The sequence below is a fragment of the Camarhynchus parvulus genome, chromosome 13 (assembly GCF_901933205.1).
Source record: "Camarhynchus parvulus chromosome 13, STF_HiC, whole genome shotgun sequence".
Classification (NCBI taxonomy): Eukaryota; Metazoa; Chordata; class Aves; order Passeriformes; family Thraupidae; genus Camarhynchus; species Camarhynchus parvulus.
In genome coordinates, this window is record NC_044583.1 from 18,062,801 (window position 1) to 18,086,037 (window position 23,237).

The 23,237-nt window shown below is 53.1% G+C and overlaps 2 protein-coding genes across 6 annotated transcripts in view; one reads left to right on the top strand and one right to left on the bottom strand.

The window, feature by feature from the left end:
• The window catches only part of TCERG1 (transcription elongation regulator 1), a 28,525-nt gene extending 23,364 nt beyond the window's left edge, over nt 1-5,161 (top strand). For all 5 annotated transcript variants that reach the window (XM_030957281.1, XM_030957282.1, XM_030957283.1 and 2 more), the window contains 6 exons: nt 677-841; nt 1,535-1,717; nt 2,266-2,445; nt 3,283-3,366; nt 3,623-3,723; nt 4,055-5,161. In XM_030957281.1, the coding sequence (XP_030813141.1) occupies nt 677-841; nt 1,535-1,717; nt 2,266-2,445; nt 3,283-3,366; nt 3,623-3,723; nt 4,055-4,256 (915 nt within the window). In that variant the 3' untranslated portion in view covers nt 4,257-5,161. The remainder of the gene's footprint in view (nt 1-676; nt 842-1,534; nt 1,718-2,265; nt 2,446-3,282; nt 3,367-3,622; nt 3,724-4,054) is intronic.
• A 1,322-nt stretch (nt 5,162-6,483) lies between these two features.
• The window catches only part of PPP2R2B (protein phosphatase 2 regulatory subunit Bbeta), a 41,099-nt gene continuing 24,345 nt past the window's right edge, over nt 6,484-23,237 (bottom strand). Inside the window, exons 2-9 of the mRNA XM_030957258.1 lie at nt 20,512-20,609; nt 19,193-19,358; nt 17,749-17,861; nt 12,338-12,515; nt 11,045-11,209; nt 9,578-9,747; nt 8,968-9,059; nt 6,484-8,450 (exon numbers count right to left, since the gene is read on the bottom strand). Coding sequence (XP_030813118.1) covers nt 8,171-8,450; nt 8,968-9,059; nt 9,578-9,747; nt 11,045-11,209; nt 12,338-12,515; nt 17,749-17,861; nt 19,193-19,358; nt 20,512-20,609 — 1,262 coding nt within the window. The 3' untranslated portion in view covers nt 6,484-8,170. The remainder of the gene's footprint in view (nt 8,451-8,967; nt 9,060-9,577; nt 9,748-11,044; nt 11,210-12,337; nt 12,516-17,748; nt 17,862-19,192; nt 19,359-20,511; nt 20,610-23,237) is intronic.

Below are 23,237 nucleotides of genomic sequence, written 5' to 3' on the forward strand. Positions count from 1 at the left end.
CTCTGCCAGCCCTTGCAGCGGCTGTTGCTACGGGCAGAAACATGACATGCCATTTCCAACTGAAAAATTAGACTAAAACATTTTCTTTAAACTTTTATGTAAATGTGCATGTCCATCCTAAATATAATTTACTTAATTACCATATGTGGATAATTCTTTATTGGTTAGATCCATCTTAAGACATCAGTCTTTGTTAGCAGATCCAAGCATTTACTTCTGCTAATTGTACACCTGAAGGATGAATCCATAAGCACCTGATTCCTCTAGAACCTTGTTTCAAGCTGCATGGTTTCTGGAGTACTGATAGGCAAAATGCTATCATGCAGCAACAGTAACTTGTTAATTTGACATGGATAAAAGCTAAAAAAACAAGCTTAAATTGGAGTAAAATAATAAAGAGTGTATTGGTGGATCATTCTTTATAAAGTTCATCTTAGATGTAGCAGATGGCCTAAATGTATCTGCTTTGGCAAAATTGTCTCAAGGAACAGTGAATTTGGGCTGCAGTTATGACTAAATTCAGAGTTTTGGTGATTGCTTTAAATTGCAATGGTATGTAATGTTAATGTGATCCCTCTAATGAAGGTAAGTTGACTCCTTTTGTCATAAGAGCAAACTGTGGAATATTAAAGTGTCTTTCTCAAGTGTTGTCTTTCTGTTTCTGTCTGTATAACAGATCAAAATGGACTTCTTTGAGCTTCTGGCAAACCACCACCTGGATAGTCAGTCTCGCTGGAGCAAAGTGAAGGACAAAGTGGAGACTGACCCACGGTACAAGGCGGTGGACAGCTCCTCACAGAGGGAGGACCTGTTCAAGCAGTACATTGAGAAAATAGCCAAGGTGGGCAGGGAGCACTGGGAGTGTGGCTGCGGGTGTGCTCTGGGCAGACTGATCTGTGCTGAAGAGAATGCCATACCAGAGTAGGAGTACCCCAGAATAGCAGCTTGGAACTTAGAAGTTCTTCCTTGGTGGGATGTTTGTGGGATCTGTGTGCATGCACACCTTGATGATATCTGGGAGAACTTATGCCTCTAAAGATTCCTATGAAATCACTGGTGGTAAAACTGCAGCAGATACAGACACCACATTGATTACTTCCTCCTAGGATGGGCTGCGTTTCCTTTGCTGTGATTTTCCCTGTCAGCTGAGGTTCCTTCAGGGATGTGTGTTCATACCCAGTTCCTTCAATGCTGCTCCTTTCTTAATCCAATATTCCTGCCTTTCTCCTCCAGGCAGTTAATGGTTGAGAATGTAAAACTAGGCCAACAAACAGTGATCCCCTTGGCCTCCCTTATTCAGAGTCTGTCACTGCACACAGCTCCTGGGAATAGTTGATCTGTGACCAAATTTGTCTCTCCCCCATGTAAAGCCTGTAATGCTTCAGCGTGGCTCTTTAAGCAAAATTTTGTAATCATAGAACCCAAATCCCTTGAAAGTCTTTTGTTCTGAGCTGCCTTTAGTTTGATAGCCCTTTAATTCTCTTCTAATGAGAAGTGTTGCTTTTACTGAGACAAGTGTGTTGCTGACTTCCAGAACTTAGATTCTGAGAAGGAGAAGGAGCTGGAGCGGCAGGCGCGCATCGAGGCGAGCCTGCGGGAGCGCGAGCGGGAGGTGCAGAAGGCGCGCTCGGAGCAGACCAAGGAGATCGACCGCGAGCGGGAGCAGCACAAGCGGGAGGAGGCCATCCAGAACTTCAAAGCACTGCTCTCAGACATGGTGAGGCACTGACAGCCGCCTCGGCTCCTCAGGGCAGGCTTAGCTGCTGCGTGCTCCCCCTCAAAGCCTTTGGGCATTTGGAGTTCAGCTCCAAAGAGGTGAAATCCCACTAAGAGTTTTGCCTTGGTTGGAAGAGAAGGCTGTGCATTTGGGGTTCTCATGCAGAGGGTGCTCTCCAGGCTGGAAACAGGGCCTGGAAACTCTGCAGAGCTCCTGGTGTCTCTGGAAATAATGATCTCCAGGCTGCCTTTCCAAGCACTCTGGTGAACACAGAGTGTTACAGGAAGGAAAGGAGGGTGCTTGGATTTTCTGGTTTTGGGAATGCTTAGCCGGCTCAGTGGGACATCTCTATCTGCTCTGAACCAATGCAGAGGGATTCCTTCTGCCATTGCCTGTTCAGTGTGTGTGGGCAACCTGCTACAGTCTCTTCTTAAAAGCTGAGGGTTTCTGTTTTATTTCAACCTTAACTTCAAACGAGATGAAAAAATAAGCATTATTATTAGTGAGCTGTGGAAAAGCTGGTTTAAAACAAATAATCTTTGGCTCAGGTGCGTTCCTCAGATGTGTCCTGGTCTGACACCAGGAGGACCCTGCGCAAAGATCACCGCTGGGAGTCGGGGTCCCTGCTCGAGAGAGAGGAGAAGGAGAAGCTCTTTAATGAACACATTGAGGCACTTACCAAAAAGAAGAGGGAACATTTCAGGCAACTTCTGGATGAAACTTCAGCGGTGAGAGCTGTTGATGTTCAAATTGACTATCTTTGCAGCCCACTGGAATTTCTCTTTTTCTGTTTTTCTGCCCCACAGTCTGATTGATTTGGTTTTATTTCCAGGGCCTTTTTGCTTCATTGCTCTCTTTTCTCCTTCATAGCAAAATTTGTGCCTTATGTTTCCTTACCTGTTTATCTGCAGTTTTACTTTGATTGAACATACAGTTAATTTGCATATAAACTTCGAATCAGTGATTTTTTAGTCTTCTTTTTATTTCTTCAGTACTGAGTTATTTGGTACTCTTCACTGTCTGGCTTCTTCAGATATGCAGGGTGTTTGCCTTAATGGCCACCAGTGTGGTCTTACCCAGTTCACCTGTTCTGATGTTCTCCTGCTGAACCTGAACTTTTACTCTGCTCATGCTGTAGAATGCATCCCTGATTCTGTGCATTGGGGTTTTAGTGAGGTTTCCTCTTTTTTAGTTCTCTGCCAGCTTCAGGCAGCTTTCATTTAAACTGGAGGTTTTAACCTGATTTTTAATGCATTAGTTATTTTAGTTTAGAGGCAAGCTTTCTGCAGGTAATTTTTAATGTACTAGAAAAAGACTTTGGAAAGTAAATGATATTTGGAGGACCTTGATCTGAAAATGCCATCTCAAAATATGAAAGAAGAGTCGCTATGTAAAATCAACTCGTTTTAGAAATACAACTGTAATAGGATAAGTAATGAGAACCCAGGAAGTTCATCAGTGGACTTGGGATATATTTAAAGGCTTCAGAGGTTAGTAGTGTTTGCATTCCTTATTCATAGAGTCTAATTTACTTTTAATTTAACTGGTTTTGCTTCTTTTGAAAGATAACCTTAACATCAACATGGAAGGAAGTGAAAAAAATCATTAAAGAAGATCCAAGGTGCATTAAGTTCTCTTCGAGCGACAGGGTGAGTGGTTTGCATTGCTCTTGCCAACTTCCAGTCTGGTGCAGGGTGCAGAGAAGTGACTTGGTGGCTGCTGCAATGGGTTCAGCTCTGTGTGGACACAGGTGTTAGTAGTTAAATATGATTTTTAAAAGATAAAAAATGTAGAAGGTAAGGAAAAGTATAATTAACATGTCATTAGTACTGGTGTTCAGTGTGTTCAGTTGTAGGAAGTACTGGAGCTGCACCCAGTGATTTGTGTTTATCTTTGGTCTTCCAGAAAAAGCAGAGAGAGTTTGAGGAGTACATCCGAGACAAATACATCACTGCCAAAGCCGACTTCCGGACGCTGCTCAAAGAGACCAAATTCATCACTTACAGGTGGGGACTGCCATGCTAGTGCAGGACGTGGCTTTTATTCTGCTTTGCCATCCAAACAGCAGCAAACTGATGTCTGTTTTTTCCTAGTTGATGTCTGTTGCTGAAATCTTTAATGGTGCTTAATTAACACAGCACCAGTGTAGGCAACGAGCCTGTGTGTTCTGTGCCCAGAGCACCGTTACGTGCCCAGTCCCAAGCTGATGTGACATCCTTCTTGCTCAGAGGATGACCCAGCCCTGCACCCTCCCCTGGCTGGCCTGTCCGTGGGGCAGCTTCCCTGGCGCTCCCTGCCTCCACCCCGCTGCAGTGCTGTTCTCACCCTTGCTTTCAGATCCAAAAAGCTGATCCAGGAGTCGGATCAGCACCTGAAGGACGTGGAGAAGATCCTGCAGAACGACAAGCGGTACCTGGTGCTGGACTGCGTGCCCGGGGAGCGGCGCAAGCTGATCGTGTCCTACGTGGATGACCTGGACCGGCGCGGGCCGCCCCCGCCGCCCACTGCCTCCGAGCCCACGCGCAGAACCACCAAATAGCCTCCGAGTGCTCCTCATCACGGGTGTCTGGTAAATCCAAACGCTTGCATGAGCCATCTGTCAGGTTACACACATCCATTGCCGTGAATATATTCAAACATCTGAGGAGCAGAGGCAGAAGCAGCTTTAGTGAACGTAGAATGATCTCTGGGGGGAAAACCAACAACAACAAAAACTCACATTAAAGATATTTATGAGTTAATTGGAGCATGAGTGACAAATCCCAAGGTGTGGGCTGTCTGGTGGCTGTGGGTCTCAGAGTGGTGTGTGTGTGAGGTGTGGGTGTCTGGTACCTGGGGCTTTCCTCTCAGCAGTGTCCTACGTGTGAGCCCCAAGGGTGACGGTGTTGTGGTTTGAGCGTGTCCTACACGTGTGCCACCAGCTGCCTCCTGGTGCCTGCAGCCCGGGCAGGAGGAGGTGACACGCTTACATTGCTGATCACTGACAGCCCACTCTGGGAACGCCAGGCCCAGTTCTCTGCTTCCACCCTTGGGAATGGAACTAAATCTGTTAGAACCAGGGTTAGAGCTGAGTGGAGAGCAGGGGCTTGGAGAGCAAACCAGGTTTATTCACAGGCTGCTCTGTTCCTGCCCCCAGCCATCAATTTCCAGCAGTCAGGTTGCTCTGCCCAAGTGAAGTTCTGTCTAATGAGTTTTGCTCAAAGCTGGAAATCCCAGAGGTGACCGAGCAGGCCAGGACGGTTGTATAAACACATTTTTATTTACGATAAAGTGATCTTTACATTCTTCTGGATTAGACTGTGCATACCTCCTCTGGGCAATTCTTGTAAACTATACTCCTGTTTTGAATGTTAAACTTGTGTTTCTAAAGTTTAATTTTGAAATGTTGGGATTGTTCAGTTTATGTATTTGAACTACAATAAACCAACCCTTTTTATATATGGATTGTACAGGCCTAATCCCGATTTGTGCTGGATTTTGTTGGACTTGTGAATTTCTGAGTAAAGCAAATGACTGAAGCGATACTGCCTACATTCTTGGCTGTGCTGGGCAGAACAGGGCCTGTGACACTGAGCAGTGTGGGGTCAGCATGTGGGCCAGGGAGGTGAACAGAATGATTTTTCAGTTTAGCTCTTTTGTCTGTTGCTTAAACATCAGCTGGCAGTGCTTGCAGAGCCAGTTTCTTTCTGCTGGTTGTGTTTACACGTGTCTCTTGCTTTTAGAGGAGGGCTGGGGAAGAAGTCCGTTCTTCCCTCATCCTGACAAGTGATTTCTTGTCAGCAGTTGGTGGTGGTGACCAGGGCCAGGACTTGCAGGCTGAGCATCAAGAGAGAGGAGTCCTCCTGCTCAGCACAGCTCAGTAGGAAGCCATGTGTTTGTTATGGCTGGTTTAGAATATCGTGAACTTGTTCATTAAATAAGATAGCTATTAATTTTAATTGATCTGGTTTATGGAGACCAGATGTTCATAAAAATTTATTTATTTGCTTATTCTGTGGATAAAACAATCATACCCATGGGCAGGGCTCCTGGCAGAGGGTGATGCTGGTGGCCCATGGAGCTGGTCCCCCCCTGGCAGCCCCTTAGGCAGAGTCCCCAGTTTCCGCAGAGGTAGAATGACAGCCCGTGGAATCCTCATGCAGAGAGAAGGTTGGATTTAAGGGATGCTGACATCTTCCCTAGCACCATTCCTGTGGCAGCTCAGGAGATCCCCTGGCTGGCACTGCCCTCTGTGGCCAAGCACTCACAGCAGGGCTGAGGTTGAATCCAAGCAAGCTTAAGAAAGGGAAAGAAACTCCGCTTTTGAAAAAAGCTGAACTGAGTTCTGCCTTGTGGAGCAGCCAGATCCAGCAACCCAGAATGTGCTGTACACGAGGGAGCAGAGCCGGGGCTGGGTTCCTCCTGCTTCAGTTGATTAAGGTCCTGCAGCTAATGTGAAGGTAAATGAGTGTCTGAGGAACATCTCCCTGACTGCACAGTCCGTACCCTGCTGTTTGCATTCATCACCAGGAGCAGCCCAGAATTAGGACAGGGACTGGGGAGGGGCTGTACCCAGTACCGTGGTTCCTGTGCAGTGGGGCACCTGCAAGTGCTGCCACTCCCACGTTACACAGTGCCCCACTGTCCCGCACCCTCAGGGGGACCTGAAATCCTCGGGGGCCTGGGGATCCCCGCTTACCCCTCTCAGCACAGCCCTGGGCACCCTCAGCCACCGCGGAGCCGCGTCCCGACGCGCGAGAGGCACAACAGCATGGACTGCACACAGACACGTTTGGGACAACTTTACTTCTGACACTGCAGCGCAGGCTTTCCTTACACAACCAAAAGGAGCATTTTCTTATAAAATGGTGCATTTACTTGCTGTTTTATTTTACCATTTCATTAAAAAAAAAGTTACTCCTGAAAGCCATCCCTTGGAATAAATCCATAAGCCAGTGCACTTTGTTCTTCCCTTGGAATGGCTCCTCTGCAAGTGGCGTCTGGGGGGTCCCTGCCTCCAAGCAGCTCCTGGTTCTCCATGCAGTCCATGAGCTCTGTGGGTGTGTAGCAGTTCCTTTCCCTGGTTGGGGCGTGCCGTGATCCTCATGGTGCCCGCAGAGAGGCTGTCCCAGGGGACACCTGGCCTTGGTGACTCGTGTCCGATCCCTGAAGGCCTTGGGTGCTGGGGTGCCAGGTGTCCCCTCAGGAGGGATGGCAACAGGGTCACCCTTGGGGAGCCACAGCCAAAGTGATGGTGTTGAATTTTGTAATTGACTTCATTTGCTTCTTGCTGCAGGAGCAGTTTTCAGATTTACAGAAAATCCAGTCAATCTTTTTTTATTGAACAGTTGCTCAAGTAAAGAGGGACCTGACCAATCTGTAGAGTAGAAAGAGGCAGCCTCACCATGCAAAGAGAAAGAGTTACCGGTTTTATTATTATTATCATTGTTATTATAATGTAGGACTGCAGACAGCCTCTCTCTGACACAGTCAGGGGCTAACAGCAATATACAGTTGGATTTTTTTTAGGTCATAAATTAGCAACTTATACTTTATCTTAAAAAAATTGAATAAATAAATAAATTAATTAAAAAAGAGAGAAAGAGAGAGAGAAAGAGAGAGAGACAGTCACAACATGCAAGAGCTCACAACAGAATGAGAAAAATTACCAAAGCAAAGCCCAGAACTGCAGCAGAGCCCAGGGTTGGTTTGGTTTGCGATCAATGCAGGTCGGAAGCATCATTTATAAAGGTATTTCATATACCAAAGAAGGCACCACAGTATCTACAAAGCCAAATCCTCAGGAGGGTTCTAGGGCTGGGGCAGCAACCTGGCTGGAGCAGACACATCTGGAGGTGCAGCACATCCCCCCTGCCCCTTAAGCTTGTCCATTGCAAAACTGAACTTTTCCATTTTACGTTTGGTTTTGCTGTCTCTGTTAGTAAAACAAAATAATTGTAATAAAAAGACAAATGTGTAAAATGGCAAAGGGAGGCAACATTCCTATCTTCTACACAACAGGTGGAATATTTCTGGGATCAGGTTGGAGCAATTGGAGTGGGACCACTGCCACCAGAGCTGGCCAGAGCCCACGGTGTGTTACTCCATCAATCCCTTCCCAGCTGACAGCCCCCTCCACATCACCTCCTCAGCCATCAGCTGCTGCCACCCCAGCACTGCCTGGGGACATGCCTGGGGACAGGGGCAGCCAGGCCTGACATCCTCACACTGCCCTGTAAGAAGTCTCAGCTCTCCCTATGTAAATCTGGTGTCTGGGGTGCCCCCAGTGGCCCCTGGGCCGGAGTGCCCCAGCGCTCCTCTGCACAACCGCGATCTGCAGAGCAGGAACTGAACAAAGAACAGGAAGGAAAGGAAAACAAAGAAAGAAAGAAAGAAAGAAAAGGAAAAGGAACAGTTGAAACGTTGTGTTTACTGGTATCAGTACATGAGACTCCTAAAGAAGACCTGGTCCTCCTAGTTAACCTTGTCCTGGAATATGTACAGGTTGTTCGTGGCTGCCACAGCGATGATGTTCTCGGAGGGGTGCCAAGCTGTGTGCAGGATCTTTTTGCTAAAGTCCAGACTGTCCACACTGATCTCGTCTTTCCTGCGCTTTCCACCCACGCAGACCTTGCGGGGTTTGAGGATGGCACGGGGTTTGCTGTTCTCCCGCGACGCCTCCAGCGTCACATCGCGCTTGGTGTTGCGGTCGAACATGCGGAAGAAGTTGTTGTAGGAGCCGGTCATGATGACACTGCAACGGGAAGCACGGGTGATTTTCACACCTTTTCAAAGGCAAACTGCCGGTGACCAGAGCAAGACTGAACATTCAGAGGCATAATGAGATTTGGGTAAGCACTGCAATTTGTCTCGGGCCCAGTTGTGCTTTGTCAGCTCACTCTGATGGCTCAGACAAAAACCATGACAGCGCTGCCAGGGGCTCACACACTTCCTGCCACATAGCTCGGTGTAAGTCACACCCAGATGCTCATTATCCCCAGATTCTGGCAATCTGAACCTAAACCCACCACCACCTTCCTCCAGCAGTGGGTGACAGAGAGGTGGGACTGATTCTGTCCAGGAGAGAGTGGGACCCTCAGACATCCCCACCTGTGTACAGGCTGCAGGTGTAGGTGGTTCCTTCTGCGCCTGCCCAGACCCCACACCCAGCCAAAGGCCAGGGAAGGGGCTGCCAAGGGGCCACGGAGCCCTTGTGGCAAACCAAAGCCAGCATCCCGGGGCTGCAGGCAGGCCCACCGCCACGTGCTCACCTGTCAGACCCGTTCCAGACGCACTCAAACTTGTCGAAGATGCAGTCGTTCTCGTAGAGCGAGCACAGCTTGCTCCGCAGGTAGTCGTGGACCTGCGGGTGGGAGGGACAGGATGAGCCCCCGCAGTGGCCACACAGCCCAGGGACTGGCACACTCAGCCTGGCTCACAGGGTGTGCCCCACGCTCGCCACAGCTCAGCTGGCAGCGTTGGGCACTGCCTGGCAGCCTGTGCCCTCCCACAGCCACCCTTCTGCTCTAAGCACCTCCAGGCACACTCTGCACACGTCTTGGGCACCCCCAGGCAGTGCCAGGGGACATCCCCTGGCAAAGGGTGACAGTGACAGGGCTACTGCTCTGCACAAGGCCTCCCACATGGCTCTCCCAGCTGCCAGCACCTGAGCTTTCTTTCCTCACCCACCCCCAGCCTGGGGACACGGCTCACCAGGCCACTTGAGCCCACATTTAACCCCTCTGCTTTCCACCATCTACGGGCATAAAGCTCCCACACAACAGGTGCATACCCGCTGCTCCTGCCCCTGGCCCAGAGTGTGGCTCAGGAAGGAACTCTGGATGCCCCACTGCTGCATGCACCTGGCTGTGCCATGCTCACCTGGTAGGTCTCAATGGGCCGGTTCTCCATGTTCAGGTCCCACACCTTGACAGTGAGGTAGTCCCGGGTCATGATGTACCTTCCACTGTGGCTGAATTTGACATCAGAGATTGAGGAGATGATCTCAGAAAAAAATGACCGGTTACTTGGGTCCTCGGGCTCTTCAAAAACTGTGCAGGAGGAAAGAACAAGCTCCAGCATTAGCTGAGGCAGGAGCTCCCTGATCTCAGGCCAGGGAACTGCCACCCTGTCCTGGCACCGCAGGAAGCTTCTGGGAGAGAGAGCACTTGCATGATGCTGTACCCAGCACCCACACGTGCTTAGGTTTATCACCCCCCACCAAGCCCTGGAGCTCCACTATAGTGGGAAGAATAGTGCCCATATAATGATCTCTACAATGCAGAAAAGGCACTGCCCACAGCAGGACGCAGAGCTGCTGCCTTTCACCACCAGCAGAAACCTGGAGGCTTCTTCCATATAAAAAGTGATAGCAACAAGAAAAAACGAAGAGCTCAGGCAGGCAGAAAGCAGCTGAACCCAGGACGTGTCTCTGTTGCTCACAGCAGGTCAGTCATGAGGCCCTGGCCTCCCTGTGAGGGTTCTGTCCCTGGGGGCCTCTGGGAATGGGCAACAGGGCCATGGCCACAGCTCTGCTGGGGGACGTGTGACCCCTGCTCCGTGCCTGCACTGCAGCAGCAGGGGCTCTGCTGGCACCGGGCTCCCAGCACACGGGCAGGGAGCTCCCAGGACGGGACGGGACAGGACGGCACATGGAGCTCCCAGCACACGGGCAGGGCCGGGACGGGGCCCCCAGCATGCGCACACACACAGGGGAGATGCCAGGACCGGGCTCCCAGCGCACACACACAGAGGGGATGCCAGGATGGGGATGGGGCTCCCAGCAAAACACACACACACACACACACACACACACACACACACACACACACACACACACACACACACACACACACACAGAGGGGATGCCAGGATGGGGATGGGGGTCCCAGCACACACACACACACAGAGGGGATGCCAGGATGGGAGTCCCAGCCAGCAGCTGGTGCTGCCCAGTCCCTGAGTGTGTCTGTGACCCAAAGCCAGTGGCTGGGCAGGGCAGGGGCTCAGGTCAGCTATTTTTGCTTTGGGCTGAATGCTTTTGTGTGGCTTTGCTCCTGCTGCAGAAGCAGATCTGGGCTGCTGAGCTCATGGAAAGGATTTCTGAGCCCTAATTCCCTCTTACACAACAAACCTACTTTCTCTGGCACTGAGCAGGTGCTGCCCTGCCCGCAGCAGCTCCTCCCGCAGCTCGCTCTCCCCGGGGAGCAGGTGAGCCCTGAGGTGGCCCTGAAGGTGAGGGTGAGCGGCCGTGGGGGCACCGGGGGGAAGGCAATGGGGCGCTGGGGCAGAGCCCAGCCCAGGGAGGCTCTGCAGTCCCTGTCCCGTCCCGTTTCAGCGCTCACTCACACTTGGCGTGGCGGTCGCAGAGCGCCGCGGTGCGCATGTCGCACAGGCGGATGGTGCCCTTGCTGCTGCTGTACACGAAGGTGTTGCAGTGGTGCGGGTGGAACTCGGCCGCTGTGATCACCTCCGTCAGCTCCTCCATGTTGGCTGGCTTGATGTCCACGATGTCTGGCAGGGCCAGTCAAGGAGCCCACGAGCCCAGACCCTGCTGATGTCCCTGGGCACCGGGGCCTCCCCTCACCCACGCAAACTGTGAGTTCTGGGCAGGCACCTCCATCACAGGGCAAAGCTGCAGCTCAGAGTGGGACCAGCCACCCCAGCAGGGGAAGGCCAAGATCCAGCTGGGAACCCCATCTCTGGAACCACAACCTGGAGACCCTCTGTGGCACATGAGACCTGATCTGCCCACCCACACCAGGCCTCAGTAAATGTCTTTTAGCGCAACATTCTGCCATGGTGAGTAACCATACTGAAAACAGCAATGGCAGCAAAGCCCAGGGCACAACAACCAACAGAAAACCCCTATGTAAGTCCCTTGGGCCATGTGAACTCCCTGAGGTTTGTCACAGATTTAGTACTGCTCACCCTCATCCTTGCAAATAAGCAGGCACCACAGCCCTACTCTCCTGCAGCTGCTCAGAGCTCCCATAGCCACATGCCTGTGACTGCCAAAATCCTCTCCATCTGCCTAAATCATGCCCCAGGGATTTCTCAGCAGGAAACACCATATAAATACCATCAACGATTCGTGCCCTGTTTATTATTTCCAGTGTGGCTGTTACAAGCGTGACTGTCACAACCTCATTTGTAGAGCAGTGACTGGCAGCCTGTCACCTGCTGCAGGGTGCAACAGGACCACACGATCACTGCTTCCATCCTCCCAGAGGCACCATCACTGCTTCCATCCTCCCAGAGGCACCATCACTGCTTCCATCCTCCCAGAGGCACCATCACTGCTTCCATCGTCCCAGAGGCACCATCACTGCTTCCATCCTCCCAGAGGCACCATCACTGCTTCCATCCTCCCAGAGGCACCATCACTGCTTCCATCTTCCCCAAGGCATCTGTCTCCTCCATCACCTGCAGACCACCCCCCTCTGCCTGCCCCACCAGACCCTGCAGGCAAATGCAGAAATGTGTCACTCGCACATCGGGTGACAGCAGCAGTGGAGCAGCTGCGGCACTGCCTGCTCTGTCCCCATCCCAGAGGCATGGGCACAGCCTGGCTGCTTCCCCTGGGGCTGCACCTCACTGGGACCCGGGGCTGTCCCCAGAGCCACACACACCAAAGGATACTAAAACTTTGATTTGTGATTTCAAAGTTCCACAGGTTTATCCTCAGGTCATCCGCTGACATGTAGGTCTCGTAGTCGCTGTTGACGGAGATGGAGTTGATGTGGTAGGTGTGCGCGTTGGCAAACACCCTCCGGGGAGTGGCCTCCACCATCAGGTCCATGGGCCGCAGCACGGGCACCTGCGGGGTGAGGAGAGAGCGTCAGCAGCCAGGGACAGGCTCCAGCCAGCACCTGGCACGGGGGGACGGCCCCATGGGTCCCTGTGAGCTCTGGCTGCCAGAGCTTCTATCCACTCACTCCCAACAGGCTCCTCCAGGGAAACCTAATGCCTTCCCACGTGTACGACAGAAGGACAAGCAGACCCAAAGCCATCTGATTTTGGGAGACTTTCCAGGATGGTTAGAGCACAGTGAAGCAGTGAGAGCCCAGTAAACCAGGCTCTGATCTTGCTGCAGCAACTGTTCCAGCTCTGAAACAAAAAAACAACCAAAGAACCTCTTCTGCCTCATTTTGTCACTGTTAGCCAGGATCTGAAATTCCTGGAACATTTCTGACAGAAATATCTTGCTCAACAGAGCCAGGCCAGCATGTTTTTTCTTTAAACGTTTTTGCATTTGTCTCACAGTGAAGCGATGGAGGTAAGAGATGAGAAGGGACAGAGGGAAGGACCAGGAACAGAGCTGTGGGTGTTTGCCTTTAGATAAATCACCATAACCCATTGGGGAGGAGGGAGATGCAGAGGGGACCATGTGTGTGAGGAGTGGGGTCAGTGATAACTTTGGACAAAGTGCTCTGGAGGCAACTCAGTACACCAGGAATGTGCCAGCCCATGCTCCTGCTCACCAGTGAGGTGATTCCTCCAGCTGCTCCATGTCTTGTATTGTGTGAGTGCTGCCTGAAGAGATTCCCTCGGCTGCAGAGGTGGGGAGGGGAGTGACAGCCAGCTCGAGCGACACGAGAGCTCTGGTGCTGCCAGATCAGAGCTGAGCCTGATGTGAGGAGCCTGCAGCTAATTGCACCTGACACAGCCAATGAGGCATCATTTGCACTGCCAGATCCTGCTCAGCCAGCTGGGATGGGAAACGGGGAGCACGGGGACCACAGGGAGCACGGGGACCACAGGGAGCACAGGGACCACGGGGAGGACAGGGACCACAGGGAGCACGGGGACCACAGGGAGCACAGGGACCACGGGGAGCACAGGGACCACGGGGATCACGGGGAGCACAGGGACCACGGGGACTGGCTGCCCGTGCACCAGTGCAGCACAGGGGTTGTGCAAAGAGAAAGGGCTCAGTGACTGCCCTGGGCCTGCCTGGGCACGCAAACAAGCCCAGCGAGGGCTTGGGCAGTGGGTTCTGCTCAGCGAGATCACTCTGTGGCCAGCACAGCTCGCAGCCAGACCCTGGGCTAGCTCCTGTCCCCAGGCTGGGCTGACACCCAGACTGGCACCTGCAGCTCCCGGTGCCCCAGCACAATTCCCTGCTCATTCCTACTTTGCAGTCACTCTCAACCTTAAGCCAAGAACATTCTCCAGACATTACTTCAGAGCCAAGTCCTGGGGAGACTTTTTTGATGTCTGGGACTTGGCCTGTCACCAGGTAAAACCCCACAAGAGGGACAAACTTGGTTATACATGAGTGGTTTGCTAAAGCAGAGATTTTATCTGCTACAGTGTCAAGAATCTGCACAGAAATACGGAAACCAGTGTGCCCACATGCTGCAAACTCCCGCTTAAGGGGATCAGCAGTGAGGATTTAACCCTGAAAGCACTGAAACTTTGAGGCAGGAGCAGTCAGGAATTTGCTAGGAGCAGACAGTGAGCTCGTTCCCCAGCAGCAGCATTGGGATCCTGCAGAAAAGGGGACCCTGCCTTGGGACAGCCAACGGGAGCAGCTGCCCAGCCAGGCCTCAGCCGCAGCGGAGACACCAAGGGGCAAAGTGACACCAACTGGAACTGGTTCTTGTGGTGTTTTGACACAGGCACAGGCCAAGTGAACTTCTGCCTACCCCACCCAGATCAATCAGCACTGCCACAACAACCCTGAACAGCAGAGACCTCCTTGTGCACCCCTCTCCAGCTCCAGAGCCCACCTCAGGACAGGCTCTGGTGTCACACACATCCATTATTAAATGGTAATGCAGTTTAACAAAGCGCATCAAGTATGCAGAAATACTGTGTCAAAGAAAATAAAACACTAATAAATTCAATTACTTTCTGTTTTCAGGAAGGAAGGCAACGCCAGTCACTCTTCATTTAAAACAACTTAAGTCTTAATTTTGATTCCTGCTTTTAGCAGGAACCCCATGCCTGCCACTCCCTCCAAGCACACCTGTGCACCTGCAGCAGGCCCCACCTGCCCCTCTGGTGAGAGCTGAGCAGGGGCAGCGCCGGGCCAGCACAGCAGCAGGGCCGGGCCAGCACAGCCCCTGCTCCTCACCAGCACAGCTCAGCGAGCTCCACAGGATTTGCTCCGGGGGATTAGCCAGGCTGAAGCTCGGATTGACCCCAGCCTTGAGTCTCCGAGAAGGAAGCTGTAATCCGGTCCCTGGCAAATCAGGGAGCAGGGAAGTGCTCAGGGATAAATCCAGTGAGGTTTCCACCTGCCCCAGCAGCTGAGCTCCTCCAGGCACATCCCCCAGAAATCATTTCCTACCTACATAAGTTACATTATGTGACTGCCCAATGCCACCTCAAGCTTAGCATTTCGCAGGCAAAATGAGCAACAAACACTATTTTCATGGCAGAATTCAGTGTGAAGTGACAACTTCACACAGCTCAGAATTGTGTCACATTTGACCTGCCCTGTGACATGCAGAAGGGATCCTCCTGCAGGAGGACAAAGCTGCTGCCTCACTGCTCGTCCACGCAGCTGATGGAGCTGCTGCTTCCATCTCTGGTCCCTGCCCTGTCACTGAGATGCTCTGCAGGATGTGCACAAGGAGAAGAGGCAAATCTCTTTGCTGAGGCAGAAAGGCAGCAGCAGCACAGCCAGCGCACCCCAAGGCATCTCCCATCACAGCCACGCTGCGACTGCAGTCAGGGGAATCAGAGGCAGTGGGGCACAGCACAGCCTCCCTGGGAAACTGCACAGGGGACAAGAAATCTGAGTGCTTCCACAAAATGGAGACACAAACCAGGATTTATCACGGAATTTGCTGGAACTGAGAGAGTGAAGCGGCAGCTCTCAGAGAAGGGCTCTGTGACAGCCACAACCATGAAGAAACAGGCACAGAATGGGCCTGGCCACGGCACCCCCGCAGCAGCACAGCCTGCAGCACCCAGCACCTGCCCCCGGGGCAGGGACACCGGGGCTGTCACCCAGACTGCCCTGCATGGGAGCTGCCACAGCCAACACATCCCCTCTTCGGAAAGGTTTGAGCCCTGGATATCACCTGTGTTCATTATCTCCTGGCCCTGGATATCACCTGTGTTCATTATCTCCTGGCCCTTCCCAAGGCTCAGGTACAGTGAGTGGTGCTCGGAGCACACCAAGGCAGTCACACAAGGTCAGAGGCTGCTGCTATTAGACTGGGGGCAATTCAAATCACCAGAGCTCTTCTGATGACAGCAAACACCTCACTACACAGCCTGAGCAGAGTTAAATATTCCTTTTGCACTGTGTGGGTTAGAAATTCCTCAGAGGATGATGTTCATCAAATGCATTTAAACCATTTAGCCAAATGGATGAGAAATTATGGCAGCAAAGTGCATTAAAACCCTTTTTTCACTTGCCTGTGGTTGAAAATTAAACCATGGATGGATGTGGTTTTAATTTAAAGCATACCCATCACAGGACAATTACACGTCAGATTTACACCAAGCTGCGGCAAAACTGCTGCAGCTATTGTAAATATCTGCCTAAGTAAAATCATCAAAACTTTAGATCAAATGGGGCTGGTGGAAGACTCCTCAGTCTTCTGTCGTCAGGGGCCAGAGGCACTGCACAGCAGATACCAATAAGCATCACACCAAGCGCTGGAAATGTGTTTGCCCTCCCAGTGCCCGGTGCCTCTGCCATCAACTCGCCAGGGCAGAATTCCCTGGGTAGGAATGGAGAGCCTGGCCCCAGAGCAGTGGCAGACCCCAAACTGGCCCCAGAGCAGTGGCAGACCCCAAAGAGCAGCTCCTCCAGCCACACAGCGCTGAGATGCTGCCAGGAGTGCATGGGCTGAGAGTAAAACAGAGGCTGAAACTTTCAAGGCAGTGAATGGACTCCAACCCTGTTCGGTTCTCTGATATTTCAGTATGACTTTCTCCAGGGGAGAAAGAAATGCCAGGGCCCTCCCAGTGTGTTTGACCAGAGAAGGAAGCACCACCTGGGATAACACCCTTAACACTGCTGCCTTTCAAATCCTGCCTCCCAGCCTGCCAAGGGCTGACAGCCCCAGCGCTGACAGCCAGGCACCGAGCAAACCTCTCCAACAGGCTGTCAGGTATCACCAGGTTAGGCTGGAAATGCTGCCTGAAACACAACAGCAGATACACATCTACATGAAATGAATGCTCTCTTGTTCTGTAAAGAAAAACGCTGCCAGTCACAAAGAGCAACCCTGTACAGAGACAAGAATTAACTGTCTGCCCAGGGTCCCCAATGGCTTCATGCACAACAGAACTGGGACCCATAAAGTGAGGTAAGCACAACCATAGTAATAATTTCATATGTATAAATATAAAACCCACAAGTACTCAAAATGCAAATTCTGACAGGATGTTAATAAATTGCAAGCTGGTCTGGTCTGATTAAGGTCATGACCAGGAGGAAAACTCATTTGGAGGAAGCACTTCTGCTCCTACAGCAGCAGGTACATTTGGGAATGCTCCAAGCTGGGAGAGCTCCTGCCCTGCCTCCTCAGTGGGATGGGCCCAGCCCGTGGGGCAGCACAGCTCACTGTGGCACGGGGGTACCAGACAGGGGGCACACATGGCGCTGGCAGCACCTCTGCCCAGCACCAGCACAGCCCAGACATCCTGGCAGCTCCCTCGTCCACCGCCCTGCCCGTGCACCGGCCACAGCACCAGCCTCGGGTACCAGGATGGCCTTGGACACCAACCGAGCATGGCGCGGGGGCACTGCAGGTGCCAGGGCACGCAGGGACACAGCATGCAGGTAACGTGGCACACAGGGGACACAGCACGCAGGGGACATGGCATGCAGGTAACATGGCACACAGGGGACACGGCACGCGGGTAACATGGCACACAGGGGACACGGCACACAGGAGACACAGCACGCAGGGGACACGGCACACAGGGGACACAGGACTGCAGGTCCCAGGGCACACAGGGGACACGTCACACAGGAGACACGTCACACAGGGGACACAGCACACAGGGGACACCAGCAGCAATTTTCATCTGAGGCCCCGCAGGGAGTGGCTCCCCCGCTGCCCTGGTCCCCCCACACTCACCCGCAGCACGGTGATCATGGAGGGGTCTCGCAGTCGGCCATCCTCGTCCTTGAGGTTGTATCCCTCCGGCCTCTTGTCCCGCTCGCTGACCTTCCATAGCTTCACTGTCTTATCTGGGGGAGGAGAGGGGAGAGCGTCAAGGTGGCTGCTCCCTGAGCTGCCCACTGATGGATGCAGCAAGGCTGGAAAAAGCTCCTGTGCCCCCAGTGCCACTGCTGGAAGTGGTGATAGAGGCACCTGTGCCCACAGCAGGCTGCTGGTGCCAGGGTCTCTGTGGCCCATCCACAGTGCCAGGGTGTCTGTGGCTCACCCACAGTGCCAGGGTCTCTGTGGCCCATGCACAGTGCCAGGGTGCCTGTGGGTCACCCACAGTGCCAGGGTGTCTGTGGGTCACCCAGAGTCACACTGACCTCCCCCCATCCAGCACTCTCAGGACTGAGGGCAGCTCCCAGCCCAGCAGCTCCCTGTCTCCTCCCAGCACCCCACCCCCTGTGCCACAGAGCCCCCGCAGAAAGAACACCAGGAACACGTGGGGTTATTCTGAATAATGGTGTTTTCTTCGCTCCCTCCTGGCAGGGACTCCATCCATAGTTTATCATCACTTCCACCAGGTTTCACACAAAACCCCATCATCCATCTTCATTTTCTCTCTTGCACAGCAACTCCGAAGCAGTGCCAATTAATTTTGTTTTTATTAACATGCTCTATTTGGGGGGGGTTCACTATAAAATGTTAGTGCAACAGTAAGAATAAAAAGAAACAGAATAACACAGAAGTATTTCCAAACTAATGTTTTGATAACCTGCCTGCATATGGAACACAACCCAAATGGAAGGTGTAACATCCCTGTTAATCAAAAAACTATTTAAAAACTCAATTAACAGAACATTATGCTGTATAATTAATCTTCATTTCATTTCAGTGATTCTCCCCCAAATGAGTTTAATAAGTCTTTGAATTTTATTACAATGATCAATAGAGTCAATTCTATAACACAAAGTAAGTTGGTTATGGAATATAATTAGACCCCTCCCTTTCCCCTGAAGTAATTAAGTCACATCCATCTTAAGGTTCCATTCATCCCAAGTAATATTCCTAGATCCTCATGATATTTATCAGAACACAACATGGAACTGCTGAGCCCAACATGACTGCAAATTGAAACTAAACACCTGCCGTTTGTCTTAAAATAAAATAAAAATTCCCAGGATCCTGAGAATAAAAGCCACAAGTTGTTGTCAGGGCAGAAGCCTCCCTCTCTCCCTCAAAGGGAGGGGCTGTGTGAAATACACCAGGTGCACAGGGATTGACCCATTCCCCCCGGACACCTGTGCTACCCTGCAGGGAGAGTTTTCGATGGCTATTTCCCCGAATAAACAGCACAGAGAGGACCACAGCTGGCAGAGGGAGCCGGGCCCTGCAGCGGGGCAGCATGGGCACGTACCGTTGGTGGAGAGCAGGAAGTACGCCGCGTTCTGCTGCGGCAGCCATCGGATCTTATTGATCTTCTCCTCGATCTCCAGGCTCTTCAGGTAATCGAACTCGGGCTCGTGGCTCTGGAAGGTGCTGTAGACATTGTACTCTCCCCTGCGGTGGGGCTGGTTCTTGCTCTGCAGGGACGGGGAGGAGCGACGGCGTTGGCAGCAGCTCCGGGCTCCGGGCAGCAGGGCTGGGTGCCCGGGCACAGCCCCGGCTGGCACCACGGCTCCAGGCGTGCTCGGAGGGAAGGGAGCAGGGATGGAGGGGAAATGGGGAGGGAATGGAGTGGAAACAGAGAGGGGATGCAGAGGGAATGTAGCAGGAATGGATCCCACCCCACTCTCTGTCCCTGGTGAACAGCTGGGACCGAGTGCCAGCTCCTGCCAGGTGCTGAACCCAGCACAGAAGAGCTGCTGGCAGCAGCTACAAGTACGAGGATGGGCAGCCTTGGTGGGTGGGTGGGTGAAGCCCCACATGTCCCCTTCAACAGGAGCTGAGTTGATACATTCAGAATGATTTTGGAGGCTTAAAGATCAGGAAAATCAGTAGAATAATGAGAGTATAGCTGATGAGGTGTCTGAACATGTGATGGTTAACCACTGAGTTCTCTTCAGTGTATGTAGAAATTATTTTAAAGCCTTAACTTCTTTGAGAAAAATTTAAAACCACCATCGGACCATGACCTGTCTCATGCCCAGGTCTGATGCATTCATTCCAGCACAGCTGAGGACAGGTCCCACTGACTCAGAGCAGAGCAGCAAACGGGGACAGCTCTGGAAATGGTGGGGGCTGTCCCAGGTGGCAGGAGCTGGCACAGCTCCCCCAGCCAGGCTGGCAGGGTGCCCGTAGGGCAGGGCCATGCTGAGGGCCAAACACACACTTCTCCAGCAGGCACAGCCTCCAGCTTCCAACAAAGCATTTGCTAGCACTTCCTGAGCAAAGTTTTGGAAGGGAAACTTAATTGTTGCATCCATCTACACTTTCCAGAATTTTGGAGGTATGAGGGGTTCTTGGGGTGGTGTCATGTCCAAGGTGGGCATTGGTCACATACTCAGATGTGCTGCCTGAGCCCTGTCACACCTGGAGCAGAAGAATGCAGGCAATGTGATCTTCGGAAGGTGTTTGGCAGGAGGGAATCTGGCCCTGCTGATGTTAATAGCTCCTTCTCAGCTTGTGGAATGCCAGGAGAGCCCTGAGCTCAGGAGTGACACAGGTGGATTAGGGAACAGCAGGACACTGCACTTAAAAGGATAAAATGGGCGTTCTGCATTCACTGGCACTTACCTCCTGCTCGCGCTGAAATATTACAACGCGGCCGCCCTTGTCCCCTGTGGCCAGCAACTCTCCAGTGTGGTTGAACTCGACTGTGGAGATGATGTCAGCTGGTAAAGAGAAGACAAAGACAATTTAAGTCACTGCAGCCTGACTTCCAAAGGCATCCAGGGAGCACCATGCCCTGCACAGCAACAAGCCTCGTTGGTACCCTGTGGCACCTCCATAAATCCCTGGTTTTCTATCATCTTCAACACTAAATGGGCTTGGCATTATGCTGTCATGGCCCCCTGCCCTGGCCTGTGTCCCAGCCTTGGTTCCAGAGGGATTTCCAGGTGCTGTGCCTGTGCTAAATGCAGCCTGAGGAGTGCTGTCAGCAGCAGGGCCCAGGGCTGGGCAGCACGGCACGGCATGGCATGGCATGGCATGGCACAGTACAGTATGGCACAGCACAGCACGGCATGGCACAGAACAGCATGGCACGGCACAGCATGGCACAGCAGGGCACAGCATGGCACAGCATGGCACGGCACAGCATGGCACAGCCTGGCACAGCACGGCACAGCATGGCACGGCACAGCATGGCACGGCAGGCTCCCCTCACGCCCTGGGGAGCTGCCCGCACCCTTTGGGGTGACACAATGCACTCCTGGGGCCCGGGGAGGGCTTGGTGCCGGCGGTGCCCCCCGCACGCCCCCTCAGCGCCCCGCTGCTGGGCAGAGCTCGCCGCCCCGGGCCCCACGCCGCCTCTGCCTGGGCCGGCGCTTTGCCTTCCCCCGCCCGGCACAGGGAGCCGGCAATACAGACACCTTTGTCCTCTCCCCCCGAGCTGCCCAGGGAGGACGGCTCAGGTGAGCACACGTGCATGGCTGCTTTCCCCTGCACACTGCTGAGCCTGCGAGGTGAATTCCGGCGATGCCTTTCAGCCCTCCCTCAGCTGAGAAGCCACTGCTCTCACACCACTGCCCCTCCCCACAAACCAGGTACCATCTCCAGGGCCTGGGCTCGGTGGCAGAAGCCAGGGGACACACAGAGACCTGTAACTGCTTTAATCTGCAGTGTTTACCCTCGAGGCAATGCAGGCAGAGCTGCTAATGATTGGATTTCTTTGGCCTATTTTTAGAAGCATGTCAGAGGTTAATTCCGCAGCAATTACTGCCCAACTGGTGCTCACGCACTGCCTGGGGAGCCACGCTCCAGCAGCACGAAGCTGGGAACTGGAAGAATGACTGCAGCCTGGAGCCTCAGCGCTGGGGGCAGGATGGATCCTGCCATGAACAGCCCCTGGCCACGACAGCTGCCGGCTCGCTGCTGCCATTTGCACTCCTGCCCCTCTCGCTCCTGCGGAGCAGCGCTGGCAGGGTTGCAGCCCAAGGTTGCAGCCCAAGGTTGCAGCCCAGGGTTGCAGCCCAGGGCTCAGGGCAGGGCCGGGTGCTGGCCACGGCTCAAACACTGGCCGTGCTGTCAAGCCGTGGCACTGCCCAGGCTGTGCCCACCGGCACTCAGAGCCCCGTGGGCACTGCTCTGGTTCCTCCTGCCTGTTAGCTCTGGGGTGTGCCAGCAGAGAAAGCCTCAGAAACAGAACCTGAGCTGTCCCCTCTCCCTCCCCAGGAGTTCCATCCCAGATACAGACTAGAAAGCTACCTCGGCAAACAAGAGAAGACAAAATGCAGCAAGGGGCCCAAGCTCCTGGTGCAGCTCAAACACCACTGAGGGTTTGTTTTCCAGGATGCCAAACCCACACCCTACACTGCAGCATCACCCAGACAGGGCCCTGAGAGCCCCTCACGCCCATGGGCTCCCCCAGAACAGCACCTCTGTGCCCCAGACAGCATCCCAGCTGAGCAAGAGACCTGTGCCTGGCACCAAGGCTGCTCAGCAGCCCCAGCTCAGCCCTGGCTCTCACCGAGGTTTCAGCGCTGCAGCAGGTGACCCCACCCTGGAGAGCATCACTGTGGTGGCACGGGCTGAGCTGGTGTCCCAGGTGTCCCCAGGGCGTCACGGGGATGGCACTGGGAGCAGGCTGGGAGCAGCTGCTCCAGCAGCAGCCAGGGCACTCAGTGGCTGTGGCTGGGCAGTGCTAACGTGCACCTCATCATGAGACACGCTGCTTCCTTCTAAAATTACTCAATTGAAAATGTACCTGTTTTGCTCTATTTAATCCTCTCCATTACCAGCTGCCAGTTTTAGGTCATTCCCTTTTCAATGAATTAAAAATAACTTTGTGTGCTGCAGTGAGGCGTTCTTCAGACATGATCTAATGCACCAGCCTGTGAGCAGGGCTGTGGTCTGACACCAGGGCCAGGCAGCACGGACCCCCTTGTGCCCCCCAGCCCAGCCCCATTTGCACTGCCCCACAAAGGGGCTTTCATGCCACAGATCCCCCAGACCTGCTGTTTGCTCCTGCCCATCATCAGGACTTCAGACAAGGACACCAACAGAGCCTGGCTAACTACACCTTTCATGTGTTAAAAAAGCACCCTAAATATTCAAAAACCCTCTTGTGAGTAGAAGTATCCAAGCCAAGCCCAAACCCACCCCAGCTGACAGAAGCATCATTCCCCAGCACCCATGGTGTGGGCACTGGCTCTTTCCCTGGTGCGCTGGGCAGCAGCAGCAGCCTGGCACAGCAGAGCACCCCGAGGGCAGCTGGGGGAGTCCCACGAGGTGCCAGCTCAGGTGCAGCTCCTTTCCAGAGGTGTCTCTGGACACACCAGAGGTCGGCCATGGTGCTGCAC